At 35.6% G+C, this 15,316-nt stretch overlaps 1 protein-coding gene across 1 annotated transcript in view; it reads right to left on the reverse strand.

Moving 5' to 3' along the window:
* Nucleotides 1-2,302, reverse strand: part of LOC129226762 (uncharacterized) — a 160,966-nt gene extending 158,664 nt beyond the window's left edge. The window contains exon 1 of the mRNA XM_054861391.1: nt 1,926-2,302. Within this exon, the coding sequence (XP_054717366.1) occupies nt 1,926-2,210 (285 nt within the window). The 5' untranslated portion in view covers nt 2,211-2,302. The remainder of the gene's footprint in view (nt 1-1,925) is intronic.
* Between the last annotated feature and the right edge of the window lie 13,014 nt (nt 2,303-15,316).

Below are 15,316 nucleotides of genomic sequence, written 5' to 3' on the forward strand. Positions count from 1 at the left end.
TGACAGCTTTAAGTTAGCATATCTTTGTATTCTAAAATCAAATATAAAAAATGAAACTAGATTTAAGTAAAATTATACTTGGTTATTCCATAATCAATTATTTGTTTTATTTTATTTCTATGTAGAATGCTTTTTTAGCAAAAAAAATTGTTTAATACAGGAACTTTATTGTATAGCATATATTGCACATTTTACTCTTAGAAAACAATTGTCTGCAAAAGTATATTTGAAAATACAAACAGTAAAAAAGTGCAGACAAAATACATCTTTCTGTAAAAAATAATTTAGGATAATTTGTTAAATAATTTTAAAATAAATCTTTTTTTTTTTTTTTTTGCCCTAAGTTTTTAGTATTATTATTTCGAATCATGTGTAACATGAAATAAAATGAATGTATGATATACCAACACTTAGAAAATTGTTGAAATTTAAGAGAAAAAAGTTTTTTAATTATGTGGGGCAAGTTGGTCCATTCCAATGTGCTCCACAAAGAGTAGACCAACCTACCCCACGTTCTAGGTCTGAAAAAGTGATGTCATAATTTTTTTCTTTTTGACAAAAAATGAAAAAAAGATGCCAATTATTATGAACTAAAAGAACTTACTTTAAGATAGTTCAGTTTTTTTCCCCGCACTCTTCATGAAAACCATTGAAAAAAAAGTTACAATTTCCACAAAATTACTCAGAACTACTGAAGTGTAACTTTCTGGAATAAAATTTGTTCAATATAACTGCACCATGGCATTACATTATAGGATTTGTAGGACCATAGGTGCTATTTGTTGGTAAAATAAAATAAAAAATATTAATTTAAAATAATTGAGACCAGTCCAACGTACCTTACCTCCCCTTACCTGGTGATTTTGGTAACTTTATACACACATTTTTTTTTTTTAAATATGTATTGAAATATTTTTGCTTTTAGTGAACTTAATAGATGCATAGATGTGCATTCTTCGATACAAAAATATTTGCAAGTTATTTTTTTTTTCCTAAGTAAAGAAAACAGAGATAAGTTTAAGGACAAACTCTTAAAATGCCAATTACCAGGATTACTAACTTTGGAGGGGGGGGGCGGTTGATGAATCAAGAGAGATCTGAAAGGAAATGCAGCAGTAAATTTTTTACTCAAAAGTCGAAAAACAATATTACCTATTCCCCCCCCCCCCCCAATTCTCAGGGGGAAAACGCAATTTGGTATGTAAACTGACATGTTTTGAAAATCTGGAGCAACCTAACTTTCAAAAAATTACTGAATTGGTTAAAGGAAGAGATTTCTTACTACATACTTTGCTGAAATAATATAAACTTGTGTAAATATACAAATATAACTTTAAAAAATGCGGAAAAAAAAATCTGACTGCGTCAATAAGAGCTGAATTACACGTACCCTGTAGGTAAACAAACAGAATTTAAATGGAACATCAAAACATACATTTGACAAGTAAGTATTCATTTACTGAAATTAATACATTAAAAGTGCATGCAAATTCTTTAATGATTCCTTTTAAAGCAAGCAGAAAAACTAAGATCGGGGTCATAATACTGGTAAATTTCCATAACAAAATTTAGTTGATCACAATATCCTGCAAATTTACTTTTAAATTGCGAAGACGAAACGACATAGACTTGAAATAAACGTCATAAGGAAAAGTATCAAACACGTTATTTATCTGTACTAAATGCTAAATTCAGATTTCTAGTTGCCAACAGTATCATATTGCCGTCAAAATGTTCCAAAATTTGGAGCAAGAATGTAAACAAACTTTGAAATTAAGCACCAGGATGCAGTTTTATAACCACTACGATCTCCACAACATTTTCTTAATATTTAACACATAAAGAATTCACAGCAAAAGTTTACTTTGGCGAAAGATCTTTTTTTATTTACATATATTAAAAAAGCAATAAACAGGAATACTTGCCTCATCCGAGTATCCAAACAGTTCATAAAAGAGTTTCAATCCCACTTCTATTTTGTTATGAGCTTGCATGCAAGCATCCATGTTCATTTTCACATCATCATACGCAAATTTTACATAATTCTTCCCGATTCTATGCCTAGGTCGACCTGGGAATCGAAGGCGCGCCATTTTGATGATCAAAGAATTGCATCTGAGTATGGCATCAAAACGATTCAAGGTTATTCTTCTTTTAACCTTCTTTAATTGTTGTCGACGTTTATACAAACAAGCATGTTTCAAATACATAGAGAATACAGGGTTGATCAAGAAACATACACAAAAAACACTGGACAGTGCAGAAATCTGTAACTGTCAGTCCCTTTACTGCGCAAGGCGCCAAATTCAACCCTCATTCATAAATCCATTTTTTCATCACTAACTGCGAATCGATTCAGAAAATCTCGATTACGATAGCGATGTAGCATCGCTTGCACAACAAGGGTGCATTCGGAGTGCGTTCGACGAGCACGACCGAGAGCGACCGGTTAGTTAATCAAGTGACAACTAATGAGCACGTGCTCCAATCAACCAATCAACTGCTTAGAATAATAACCGCTGCAGTAACCGGTTGATCATAGAACGACGCGGTTAGTAACTGGTTACTTACCGGTAGACCGGTGAGGTTCGTCGAACGCAACCTCGGAAACGCGGATCGGTCGCCTCGCTGCAACCGCAAGCGTTCGGAAACGCTTGCGGTGGAACCGCTGACGTCACTTAACCGCGTTCGGAAACACTGCGGTTGTTTTCTGGCGGTCGACTTGGTAGCAACCTGTGGCACCGCTGTCTGGAAGCGGTTAGCGAGATCACAAACGTCACAAAGTCTGTGTTGGCCAATCCGGTCGTGTTTCATGTTTTGATCGTAACACACGTGACTTGCCTACTATGAAAGTTACGCGTTGATTGGAGTGTCGTTTGCTGCTGAACTAGAACTACCGCGGTTTAACCACGAGCGTTCGGAAACACAGCTGTTCTACCGGAATTCCTAGAGAAATTCCAAATACGTCATAACCACACCGGACTAACCACGCGGTGTAACCGATGGATCGTTTCCGAACGCAGCCCAATGCAGTAGTGAAAAACGGATCATTGATCAAAAGAATATTATTATGTACGGACACAAAACTAGTATTTGTTGAGATAAAATACGTAAATTTAATGGGCCCTATTCACATGACATCACTGTTGCTATCGACATCTGTAGTCCATTGACACCTTTGTACAGCTTAAAGAATGACGGGGGATTTGAAATGGGAAGATTGAGCAGTGAGCACCGCAGATTGGGCACCTAGCATTTTGGGGCCGGGAACGTTGGGCGCCGAGCACTTTGGGCGCCAGGTACTTTGGGCGACGATCATTTTGGGCGCCAGGAACTTGGGATCAATGTGCTCAGGCTCAGCGCTCAAATGCTCGGTGCCCAATCTGCGGTTCCCCAGCTTCCTGTGTCTAGAGTCCTCAAATGAGGGACTCTAACCTTGTTTGACGTAAAGTTTTTCTTGAGCAGTTTTAAACCTCTTTCGGTGGACAGAGTATTCACCTGATGTCACAACGGGTCAAAACTCACTACAGTGCTTTGTGGGAACTGTAGCAGATGGAAATCCTACAGCGTATAATAACACCAAGCCAAAGTAACCTTGTCATAGAAATGCAATAAATTAGTAGCACACGATTTACCTTTCCTGAAACCATACTGCAAACTAGTCAACAGACTATTAGTCTCTTAGAAATTCATAATCTTAATTTTGATCAAAGTTTCAAAAATCTTACAAACTACTGAAGTCAGACTTACAGGTCTTTCCCTGCTTTAGCTTTACCCTTTCCTGAAGAGTGGCGTAATATTATCCAGCTTCCAGTCTTCTGACACTGTCCCCGAGTTATAAGAAGCATTGAAAATATTTAAAAGAACATCTACTAATTCCTCTGCACATTCCACTAAAATTTTTGGATAAATATATTATCTGGTCCCGGAGCTTTAGTTGCTTTGATTTTTTTCAAATGAAATAGAACCTCTTCCCAGAAAAATACAAAATCCTCTAGCTTATAATAGCTTGTGTCAGTGTCAACTGTTGAGATACAGGTATCGTTAAACACACTGGAAAAAAAAGTTTTAAAAAACATTTGCAATATCCGTGTATTGAATTAAATTTCCATTCTCATCAACTAATAGCCCAACTTGACTACTTCGAGCTTTCTCAGAATTAGGGGGTATGTGTATGTGTGTGTAGGCATATGTGTTTGTGTATGTGCCCAAGTAACATAAATCACGTTACATCACGTTGCTCTGAAGAGTTGACATCACGTTACTGATGAAAGTTGATAGAGCAAAAATATGTCTCGTTGCAAAACGCAAAAGCAACGGTTTTTAGTAACGTTACATCAACGGTTTCAGTAACGTTACATCAACGATTTTTGAAACGTTACATTAATCTTTATTTATCACGTTACATCACGTTGCTTTTAAACGTTGTATTAAAATTTTATTCAAGCTTTAAAAAAAATGTTTTTTTTTCTTGGTGAGAGTGGAGGTGGGTTCAATGAACCCTTAATTTTTGATACAGTAAGTATTCTGCATTTTTTGTTAATGCAATTATTGTTAATATACTTTTATAAAATCTTCAAAAAAATTTTTTTTAATTTATAGAATGTCTCATGCCGTTAAAGGCGTTCGAGTATTCTCACACTGTTGCTCTGTTGCTTCATTTACAATATTTTGTAAGAGCAGTCCTGACATTTAAAAATAAACAGAGCATAACATAGCATAGCCGAATTTACATCAAGTGGAGTTCTATTAATAGTCAAAATTAACGATATTACTACAAATTAAATAAAAACTTCTTTCATAAATAAATCCTTGAAAAAATAATTATTATTATTACTAAAGAACTCCAGAAATATTTTTCGAAAGGCATGAAAGTTTTTAAAAAATCCTCTTACATCAGTGCTAGAAACAAAAATTTGCAATATTATTACTAAAGATAATTTCAGTTACATGACAAAATTTTTCTCAAAAAATTGTTATAATTATTTCGTCAAAATCATTCTGCAAAAAGCCGATTAAAGGAGTAAAAAATGGTATCATTTATCGCTTTTATAGCTTATTAATGGAACATATCCCCAAGCTTCAGCATCTTTTTAAGAAATCAATGAATAAATACTCAAATAAAAGCATCTAACATTATTCTTTCAAACAATATTATAAATAAAAGTAACGGTGGGAAAAATACTCAAACTCCGACCAACGGCGGTTCAATAACTTCACAAAAATATGTGATAACACTTTTTTTTAAATTAAATAAGTATATCAACAATAATACACTAACAATAATACAAAGTACGTACCGCTAAAAGTGATGAGAGATCGCGATTGCGAAGCAGCAAAACAATGGCGGCATAGCAAGCCAGAAGTTTTTTTCTGAAAATGGCCACTAGGGTTCGGAGGTTGCCGAAGACGAGGCAAGGTGCAACGAAAAGTAACGTTTCTTTTGCAACTGTTTGTCAACGTTACAAATTTAAGAAATTTGCAACGTGATGTAACGTTTCAAAATTACACTTTTTGTAACGAATCGATAAAGCAACGTGATATCACGTTGCGTGGGAAACGGTAACGATGTTTCAACTAATTGCAACGTGATGTAACGATGACGTAACGTTTCAGTGTTACTTGGGTGTTTGTTTTTAGGTGTATGTGATTGTGTGTGTGTGTGTGTGTGTATGTGTGCGTGTATGTATGCGCGTGCGTGTAGGACATGAATGCAACCTGGAGACTGCTTTCGCTCGAGGAGCAACATCCGTGAGGACCCGGTCGACGGTGATGGTGCGGAGGGTGGCGGTGGGAAAATAAAATCAGCTAACATCAAACACAGTCAAATGAGAACAATAAACAATCGTGATTGCTCAAAAAAAAAATTAATTTGAATTTTGACATCTTGAATTCAAATTATGTTTTTCGCAATCACGAGTGTGTGTATGTAGGCATGTGTGTTTGCGGTCTAGGAAGATTGGGCGCCGACTATTGGGCGCCGCATATTGGGCGCAGGGAACTTTGGGCGCCGAGCATTTTGGGCGGCGGGAACTTTGGGCGCCGAGCACTTTGGGCGCCGAGCATATTGTGCCCAGTATTCCCGGGGCCTAAAATGCTCGGCGCCCAATGTTTCCGGCGTCCAAAATGCTCGGCGCCCAATGTTCCCGGCGGCGAATTTTGAAACGCTCTCAATGCTTACGTTACGGTAGCTACCGGTTAGTTAACCACGTGACAGCTAATGATCACGTGCTCCAATCAACTGCTTAGAATGGTAACCGGTTGATCATAGAACGCTGGGGTTAGTAACCGGTCGACCGGTGAGGTTCGTCGAACGCAAGGAATGCTTGCGTTCGCCGAGCTCAACTGGTAGCTACCGGTTGATCGATCACGTGACATCTAATGATCACGTGCTTCATATTAATACGGTAACCGGTTGATGATAGAACGCAGCGGTTAGCAACCGGTTACTCAGTGGTCGACCGGTTAGGATCGCCGAACAAAACCAATTACAGTACATTGGCGAAATGAGAAATAAAAACGAGCGCGTTCTATTAAACAGCATGGTAACCTGGGTACATTAAAGCAACCCCGAGTAAAATGTAAACAGAGCCGCCCCTTTAAATTGTGAGGTAGAAATTGCAATGCGAAATATTGCTGTTTAAAGCTCGTTTTAATTTCACGATTTACTGTTTTTTGTGTCGTGAAATATTTCCGTTTTCGTAGGGTTTCTTCTGAATCTTAATTTACGTCTGTATTGTTGTTATGTTTGGAAAATTCTGCTTGCTGTAAACATTCGCAATAAACTCACATTGAAATAGACGCAGAACAGATTTTAACATGGTAGATAATACATGCTGTTTCAAAATGAGTTTCTTTGACTGTTGATTTTTTTTTATATACTTGGGAATAATAACTGAAATACAATCTGAGTGCGCTTCTCTTATGTTGTTGATGTTTTAATTTATTGGTTTTCTCTGAACAATATGTTGAAGATTTTAGTTATTTCATAAAAGTTTTTTAACAATAAAAATGTCGTGAGAAAATTTGTAAAAAATACTACCATTTAATGATCTAAGAAATACATTTTATCTCAGGAAAGAATATAATCCTTTTCATTTAATTTAATTTCACCTTCATCTGTCTCAGTTTTTAGTTTTATAAAAAAAAAAAAAAAAGGGAAAGGATGGGTGGGAAGATGTTGAGTCACTGCTACTATGCTCTGTGGGGCTCGTGAGACTTTGAGCGACCAGTGTCAGCCTTTGCACCCTCCCCCCCCATTTCCTAGAAAAAATTGAAATGACACGTTTGGCTACCACCAACTACTCGCAATCAGTAGTCATTGGCCCCAGGAACTGTAGGCTTTTCCATTTCGATTGTTTTATGCTCCGAGCTTGTGTCACTCCTTAACTGTACTAAATCATTATAGTCTAATAGGTGCGAGTTCATTTGTATGCTAATAATAATAATATATTCAGAGCTCTAAAAAATTTTTTTTTTTTTGAACTTGTTAATTTTGCCTGAATGAACTGATAATTGATAACAATTTGCAGATTGCACCAAAATCTTAATTATATTAAAATGTTCCCTATCAAAGAAGTTTACAGCAAATATTGTATAATTGACTTTGAATTCATAGCACCTGTGATAGTTAAGTTAGAGGGGGGAGGGGAGCCAAAGTGAGTGCCCTTGGCTAGTGCGTTCTTATTCTTGCACCCTTTGAACTTGTTCGTTTCCGTTTTTTTCCCTTACATTCATGGCATGCAAAAAATCCGGAAAACTTGCAGAAGGGGTTGCTATTCATATTGTATTGTAATTAACTCTGAATTTGGAGAACTTCAGAAATGATTGGTAGTTGGGGGAAAGGGTTCCAAACATAACAACAATACAGACGTAAATTAAGATTCAGAAGAAACCCTACGAAAACGGAAATATTTCACTACACAAAAAACAGTAAATCGTGAAATTAAAACGAACTAAAACTTTAAACAGCAATAAGTCGCATTGCAATTTCTACCTCACAATTTAAAGGGGCGGCTCTGTTTACATTTTACTCGGGGTTGCTTTAATGTATCCAGGTCACCATGCTGTTTAATAGAACGCACTCGTTTTTATTTCTCATTTCGCCAATGTACTGTAATTGGTTTTGTTCGGCGATCCTAACCGGTCGACCACTGAGTAACCGGTTGCTAACCGCTGCATGATCATTAGATGTCACGTGATCGGTTAACCGGTAGCTACCAGTTGAGCTCGGCGAGCGCAAACATTCCTTGCGTTCGACGAACCTCACCGGTCGACCGGTTACTAACCGCAGCGTTCTATGATCAACCGGTTACCGTTCTAAGCAGTTGATTGGAGCACGTGATCATTAGCTGTCACGTGGTTAACTAACTGGTAGCTACCGTAACGTAAGCATTGAGAGCGTTTCAAAATTCGCCGCCGGGAACATTGGGCACCGAGCATTTTGGACGCCGGAAACATTGGGCGCCGAGCATTTTAGGCCCCGGGAATACTGGGCACAATATGCTCGGCGCCCAAAGTGCTCGGCGCCCAAAGTTCCCGGCGCCCAAAATGCTCGGCGCCCAAAGTTCCCGGCGCACAATATGCGGCACCCAATAGTCGGCGCCCAATCTTCTCATTTCGTGTGTGTTTGTGTGTGGGGGTATGTGTTTGTATGTAGGGGTTATGTGTATGTGTGTGTAGGCGTGTGTGTTTGATCTGTGTGCTGGCATAAGTGTGTGATGGGTATAGTTGTGTGTATGAATGCGTGGGGGAAGGGTATGTGTATGTGTGTAGGTATATGTGTTTGTGTCTGTGTGCAGGCATGAATGTGGGGAAAGTTGTGTGTATGTGTATGTTTTTGTGTGTGTATGTGTGGGTGTCTGTATGTATGCATGTGGTTTGTGTATGTGTGTGTAGGTGTATGTATTTGTGCGTGTGTGTGTGTGTGTGTATAGTTGTGTGTAGCGCGTGTGTGTAGTTGTGTGTAGGACATGGATGCAACCTGGAGACGGCTTTCGCTGTAGGAGCAGCATCGTGAGGAGCCGGTCGACGGTGATAGTGCGGAGGGTGGCGAGGGGAAAATAAAAACAAAGGACGCCAAAAACAGTCAAATGATAGCAATAAGCAATCCTGATTGCTCAAAAAAACGTATGTTTTTCGATGGATTTTCCTGCATGAAATGAAAACAAAACCTTCAGAAGAGCTTCGACTTAAAAGTTGTTGCCTTCAACATATAGATACAGTTTAACATTGGAAAACATTGATAATTTTCAGATCCAATGAAAACTTCGAGATAATGGAATATTTGAGTTATAAGACTTCGAGGTATTTCGAGAGTTGACTGTATTTACTTTTTAGAAAATTTTCAAAGTTACTATGGAAAAATTTCAAAGTTCTTTACGATATTTACCTATCTAAAAGTATAGTTTTTAGCGAAACTTATTTCTTCATTTTTATTTCTGTCATACATTTTTTAGCGTGTTATTATTATTATTATTTTGAATACTGTAGTGAGAAATTTGTAAATTATTCTGAAAATAAGTTTAATCTGCATTATATGGATCATGGCCCCACTGAATGCGCTGGCGCTTACCAGGCCTTGACAATTTTTGACTTTCTTGTGTTAAACCGGGGCAACTATTTCTGCACTTGAACATGGCCACACTAGATGGAAAAACATCAAAACTTCATATTTGCGCATTCTGACCGCAAGGAGGCGCCACAAGCCACGGTTGCATCCACCAATCAACGACAAGTTTCAAAGCTTGTTTATTTTAATTAATAAATGGAACATGTAACAAACATCAATATTTCGCAAGATGCTCAGAAATATACCGTAAAAACCAATTCGAATCGAATTAGTAAAGTTATTTAGCTGATTATTTAATGCGTAAATAGTGGATCTAAAGTTGATTAGGCACTTTCTTTTAGTTTAATTTTACATGTTCATTTATAGCTTGTGTATCATTTGATGGATTATTTTACGCTTTATGGAGAAACATAATTATTCAGAGGATTATTTTTTATTTTAATGGACTTTTAGATCTTGTTTCTAGGGCTTATCGCTTCGCCTACAAGTCTTTGAAAAAGACAAAATAGTTTATGGTATCGCCAAATAAATACTTCGGTATAACTTTGATATAACCCCCCCCCAAAAATTACGCGCCAAATCTGGCACTCCCTACGGACTTTTTAGGGTTGCTGTTTCTTATTTTGGTGTTGCCAATTTAGGATTTTTCAGCTTTTAGGTTTTTGCTGTTGCCAAATTTAGTATTTTCTTGTATTTTGTACCATTTTTTGAGTTTTTTTGAAGTTTTGTTGAAAGTTTTGTGGCAACAATTTTTGGATTTCATAATGTTTTAGCGCCATTTCATTCATTCGCTATTTCTTTGTGAAGTGATCAAGCAGATTTCTGACTTGCTGTATTTTTCCGCAAATCTGGTTGTATTTTCCAATTATTTTTTTTTTCTATTAATTATTTTTATCTTTTAGCTTTCATTATGACTACTGTATATGTTGTTGTTGAAAACCAGGTATTTTGCGCCAACGCCAAAAACAGGTATTTTGCTTGGCGAGAAAAAAAGTCGCCAAATTTCCGATTTGGGGGGGTATATCAAAGTAGTTCCAATACTTCATATGCAACTTGAAATAGTCCCCGACAATAAATAAAATTGAAACTAATCGCCAGATTAAAAAATGCTCCGCTACGTACCTATCACGGAAAATTACCCCCCCCCCCCTTCTTTTTATTTTAAGAAATGCTAGATATTTAGAGCTGCTCCTAATGCTATACTATTAGAACAAGATTACAAAAATTTGTAAGCAGATCTTAGATTCCTGCGGATACTTGACGGTCTACTGTGTGTGTGTATTTTATTTTTCCAACAGAAAATTCATATCCTAATTTTCGCCAAACTTGGCGATCAAATTTCCTGCAAAGTTTCTAGTTCAAAGATCCTTTCTCATTCATGCTTAAAGTGTAGAAAATAGTTTTTTATGACGAATTCAATGTTTACAGGATTTTACATCGCTAAATATTTTAATTTTCTTAAAAGTACAGTAAATTTGCGGTACTTCGAAGTCTGATAAATCAAATATTACTATAACTCGAAATTTTTATCAAGTCTTGACAACTTAGTCTTTAATTCCATTCTAATTATTCTGAATAACTCGAAGTTAACTTCTTTCAACTCGAAGTTTTTTCCAAGATTACTCGAAGTTATTTCGAAAGAACGAAGAAAAGAAAAAGAAAAAAAAGGAAGTGACTATGGGAGAATAATTATTTCACCTTCACTTGCAATCCGAATTTGAAACGAATGAAGATGTGCACATTTCCTGAAGTAGAATCAGCTCTATTCAAGCGGTTCCAGCCACGGCGGTGTTCCAGCATGCTTTTGATTTTTTTCTATCAATACATTTGATTAAACTGTGCATATTGTGCTAAAAAACTTAAGATCTGTAATTTTGTCTGTTATATGTACATATTAATTAGAGTATTCGATGGTTTTTAATATTAAAATATCAAAAACCAAAACTATCGTTAAGTCAAACTTTCGATAAGTCGAAGTTTTCCGTCGGTCTTTTTACATTCGAGCTTTTGCAAATCGAATGTTTAAAAATATCATAGAAATGGCAAGTAAAAAAAAAACATATCATTGTTTTGCTTTTGCAAAGACAAAATAAATTTTGTACGGAACTCTCCCCTGCTAGGATTTTACAAAATATCAACAGTGTTGATATTTTGTAAAATAATCTGTTCCCCATTTTTTTTTAAAATTAGTTTCACAAATTAATGTGTAGATATTTGAGGAGTTTCTTTCCCTATTGCATGTATTTGTTAAATGTTCAAAATAAATTTTTAAAAATAATAATAATTTGAATTTTGGCTGCTTGATGAGTTCGAATTAAGTTATTCACGATCATGAATTGCGATAGGATCCTACTCGTTGGGTTTCTTGTTTCTACAAATGGAATGAAATGGAAATGACCAAGAAATTTGCACCCGTCATAATATGACTGTTGATTTTTTAGAATAGGTAATACGAGGCCATAAGAAATAAATATTTTATGGCCGAATCTGACCTTTATCATAAAAATTATTTACTGCTTTAACACTTTAGAACAATTGAAAAATATATTGAAGTAATAGCACCTGGGATGCTATAGGTAAGGTGGGAGCCTGGGGGTGGGGATAGAACCTGAGCTAAAGTGAACACTCTCCGGTCTGTGCGCCTTCCGATGTGTGTGTGTACACCCAAACCTGTTTTTGTGCGGACTTTTTTTTTGTGTAGTTTATAAAAATTATTTATAAAACGAGCGAAAATTATTTATCAAACGAGTGCTTGGTAGTATCATCAAGGGTCGACAGGGGCATCCGATGGGAAGTCACTGTGACTTTCCAAAAATTTCTTAATTCGGGAAATTTTTCGGGAGTCGGCAAAATTATCATCGCTTGGTTTATTTTGATTTCGTTTAAATATAATATTTTGTGTATTTTCTACGTGAGACTTTTTTTATGCACTCCCTATCCACCGCATAAAAAAATATTTTTAACTCAGTTGCGAAAACTTTTTAAAGCTACTGGTGAAGTTTCAAGCATTTTTTTACACGATTTTTTTATGCGGTCCCTATTCACCGCATAAAAAGAGGATTAGGTGTATATATATACATTTTTTTAATGCTCAAAGCGTGTGAAGCAACAGGGTCGTTTCCAAAATTTTAAGGGTTTTTTTTTTTTTTTGAAAGAACATTTTTAAAATCATAGGATCTGATCATTTTTTAAAATAACTTGACTAAGTTTAATATTTTTAAAAAAAAAATGCATTAATCGGTGCGCTTTTATTGTTTACGCTTCTGCCGATGACATCACAAATGATGAAATGCCATTCACTGATGCCACTCACAGAGCACAATATTCAATTAGTTTCTTTACTCACAAGTGTTGGCAACTATATGATTGATAGTAAGCGTAGAGTGCAATATGTAATTCGCTTCTTGATCATCATAACATAGAAACGCGGTAGACAGATGCGCCAAAGTACATAATTTGTGACGTCATAAAGACCACGCCTTATTTTCAAAATCGGACATTTAAAAAAATTAATTAAAAACTAAGCTTTGGGAAAATGAAAGTTTTTTCTAGCTCCATGTTATTTTTATTTATTTTTTTATTATGCTATGAATTTCCTTTTGTAAGAAAAAAAATCTGCATTTTTTCGAAATAGCTCTTGTGCACTAAGCGTTTGTGCATCTCTATGCGTATTGTGCACTAATATACTACTTAAATCTACACTAAAGTTATTATAATATGAGATGTGCTAAAAATGGAAGGGGAAATAGATAAATGACATTTTGGTGTCCGTACAATATTGGTGCGAGAACCACGGACCCGTCGTAGAACCATGTATTAGTTACACTCTGATTTTAAATGTTTTTAAACTTATGTTAATGGTTCATTTTCTTAAATTGCCATCATATTTTTAACTTTTCTATTGTTCTTCTTTATTTGAAAAAGAATATTCCTAACCAGGCCTGTCAAGTGGGGATATCACGGTGGGGAGGAGGCAATTATGACACCCCTAAATTTTACAAACATACTAAAATTAGGCATTTTGCTCGTATTTTGTTGTTTTTTCCCCTACACAAAACCTTTGCCCCCCCCCCCCCCCCGCGAATTTTTAAATATCGGGCCTGTTCGTACGTTTTTAATTAGATTCTGTTCGTTGTAAAATATACACTACATTACGAGCGAAAAGAATGGCAATTGTTAACGTAAATTCCTATACCTCCCCCCCCCCCTCTAATCTCCATCAGGGTCAAAAGGGGCAATGAATGACCCTCTCAAATTTTGAAAAATGAATGTATTTACAGATTGCGGAGCGTGTTTTTTTTTTTTTTTTTTCACGATGTAATTTATTGTGCAGAAAAAATTCGCATGTAAATGAGCATGTAAAATTAGAAATGAGGGCTGCCTGCCATATATCATCAATCTTAGAACTGTTGTATCCAAAAAGGAAATCCCAGGGGATTTTCAATAAAAAATTTGAAAATTATTTGCAAAGCTTTCAAAAAAAAAAAGTTTGAAAAAATATATTAAGAATTACGCATTAATATTAAAAAAAAAAAAGTTTTCTGTGTTTAGTTAAAATTTTTTATTACACGTAATTTTTGATATGATATTAAAATAACAATAAGAAATGCTCTTCACCTTTGTAATACAATGTTTATTCAGCACTTTTTCTCTTCATTCCTTCTTTTGAAATTAAAATTTTCGTCAAATGACGTACGCCCGATAATAAGTCGAGAAATCACGTATTCACAGATGCCAAAGCGCCAACGCTCACAATCACGCCAAGTGGAAACAAAAACAGGGGTAGCCAGTGGCGCCCTCTTTGTTGCCATGAGTTTCAGCGATTGCCACGGCCGTTAAGTATTCAGTGGGGCCATGTATGGATATTTATTGATCATTTTGAAACGTTTGATATTTTTCATCGCAGTGTAGTTGTTTATAACGCTAGCTTATGAACAATCTAAAATATAATTGTTTTCATTTTAATGTTATTTACGTATTTTCTTCATGTGTCATTTATTTCTATTATTTATTGCCAATTATAAGAGTAAGTGAAATGGGGAAATTTTTAAAAAAAATTCATTGTTGAACTTTCGTATTTGAAAAATGGTAATTCGCTACTCCAAAGCTCGACTACGCTACCTTGCGGTGATTTACAAAATTGCCGAAAAAGGTAAAACATTGTGTTCCACGTGTTCCATTTTGGGAAAACAAGCAGTTTGTTCTGTGCATTTTTTTATTTGCGTAATTCATCATTTGGAATCGTCATCCGCAACAGCGTGACACATCTGCTAAAAAACTGTGAGTACACATTTTATTTTCCTTTTTCTGAGTGAATTTGAATAAATATGAGTTTTGCATTTCTATGAAAAAAAGCGAACCTAATAACATTGACTGGAAACTAGGGCCCTGCTGAGAAATTACTGCTTTTCCCTAACCTAATTCCACATAGTTGATTTAAATAAACTTGTTACTGCAGTATCTAACTGAAATGGACAATATGCAAAAAATATTCTTAAAAATATTTACTCAGTACATAAATAAAATAATTTCTGCCAGTTAAATAAAATAATGAAATATCATCTTCCTCTTTTGATATTCAATCATAGTCATAGAAATAAATTATCTAGTATTGAATGTTACTCTTGACAGTTTTACGGTCACGTATTATGTGCACTTGTGACCAAAATGTCAACAAATGCCGGAAATGTCATATGAAAGTGGGCATAAAAAGTACTAATGTATAGAAAAAAACAGTACGAAATG

Source organism: Uloborus diversus, chromosome 7 (genome assembly GCF_026930045.1).
Source record: "Uloborus diversus isolate 005 chromosome 7, Udiv.v.3.1, whole genome shotgun sequence".
Lineage (NCBI taxonomy): Eukaryota > Metazoa > Arthropoda > Arachnida > Araneae > Uloboridae > Uloborus > Uloborus diversus.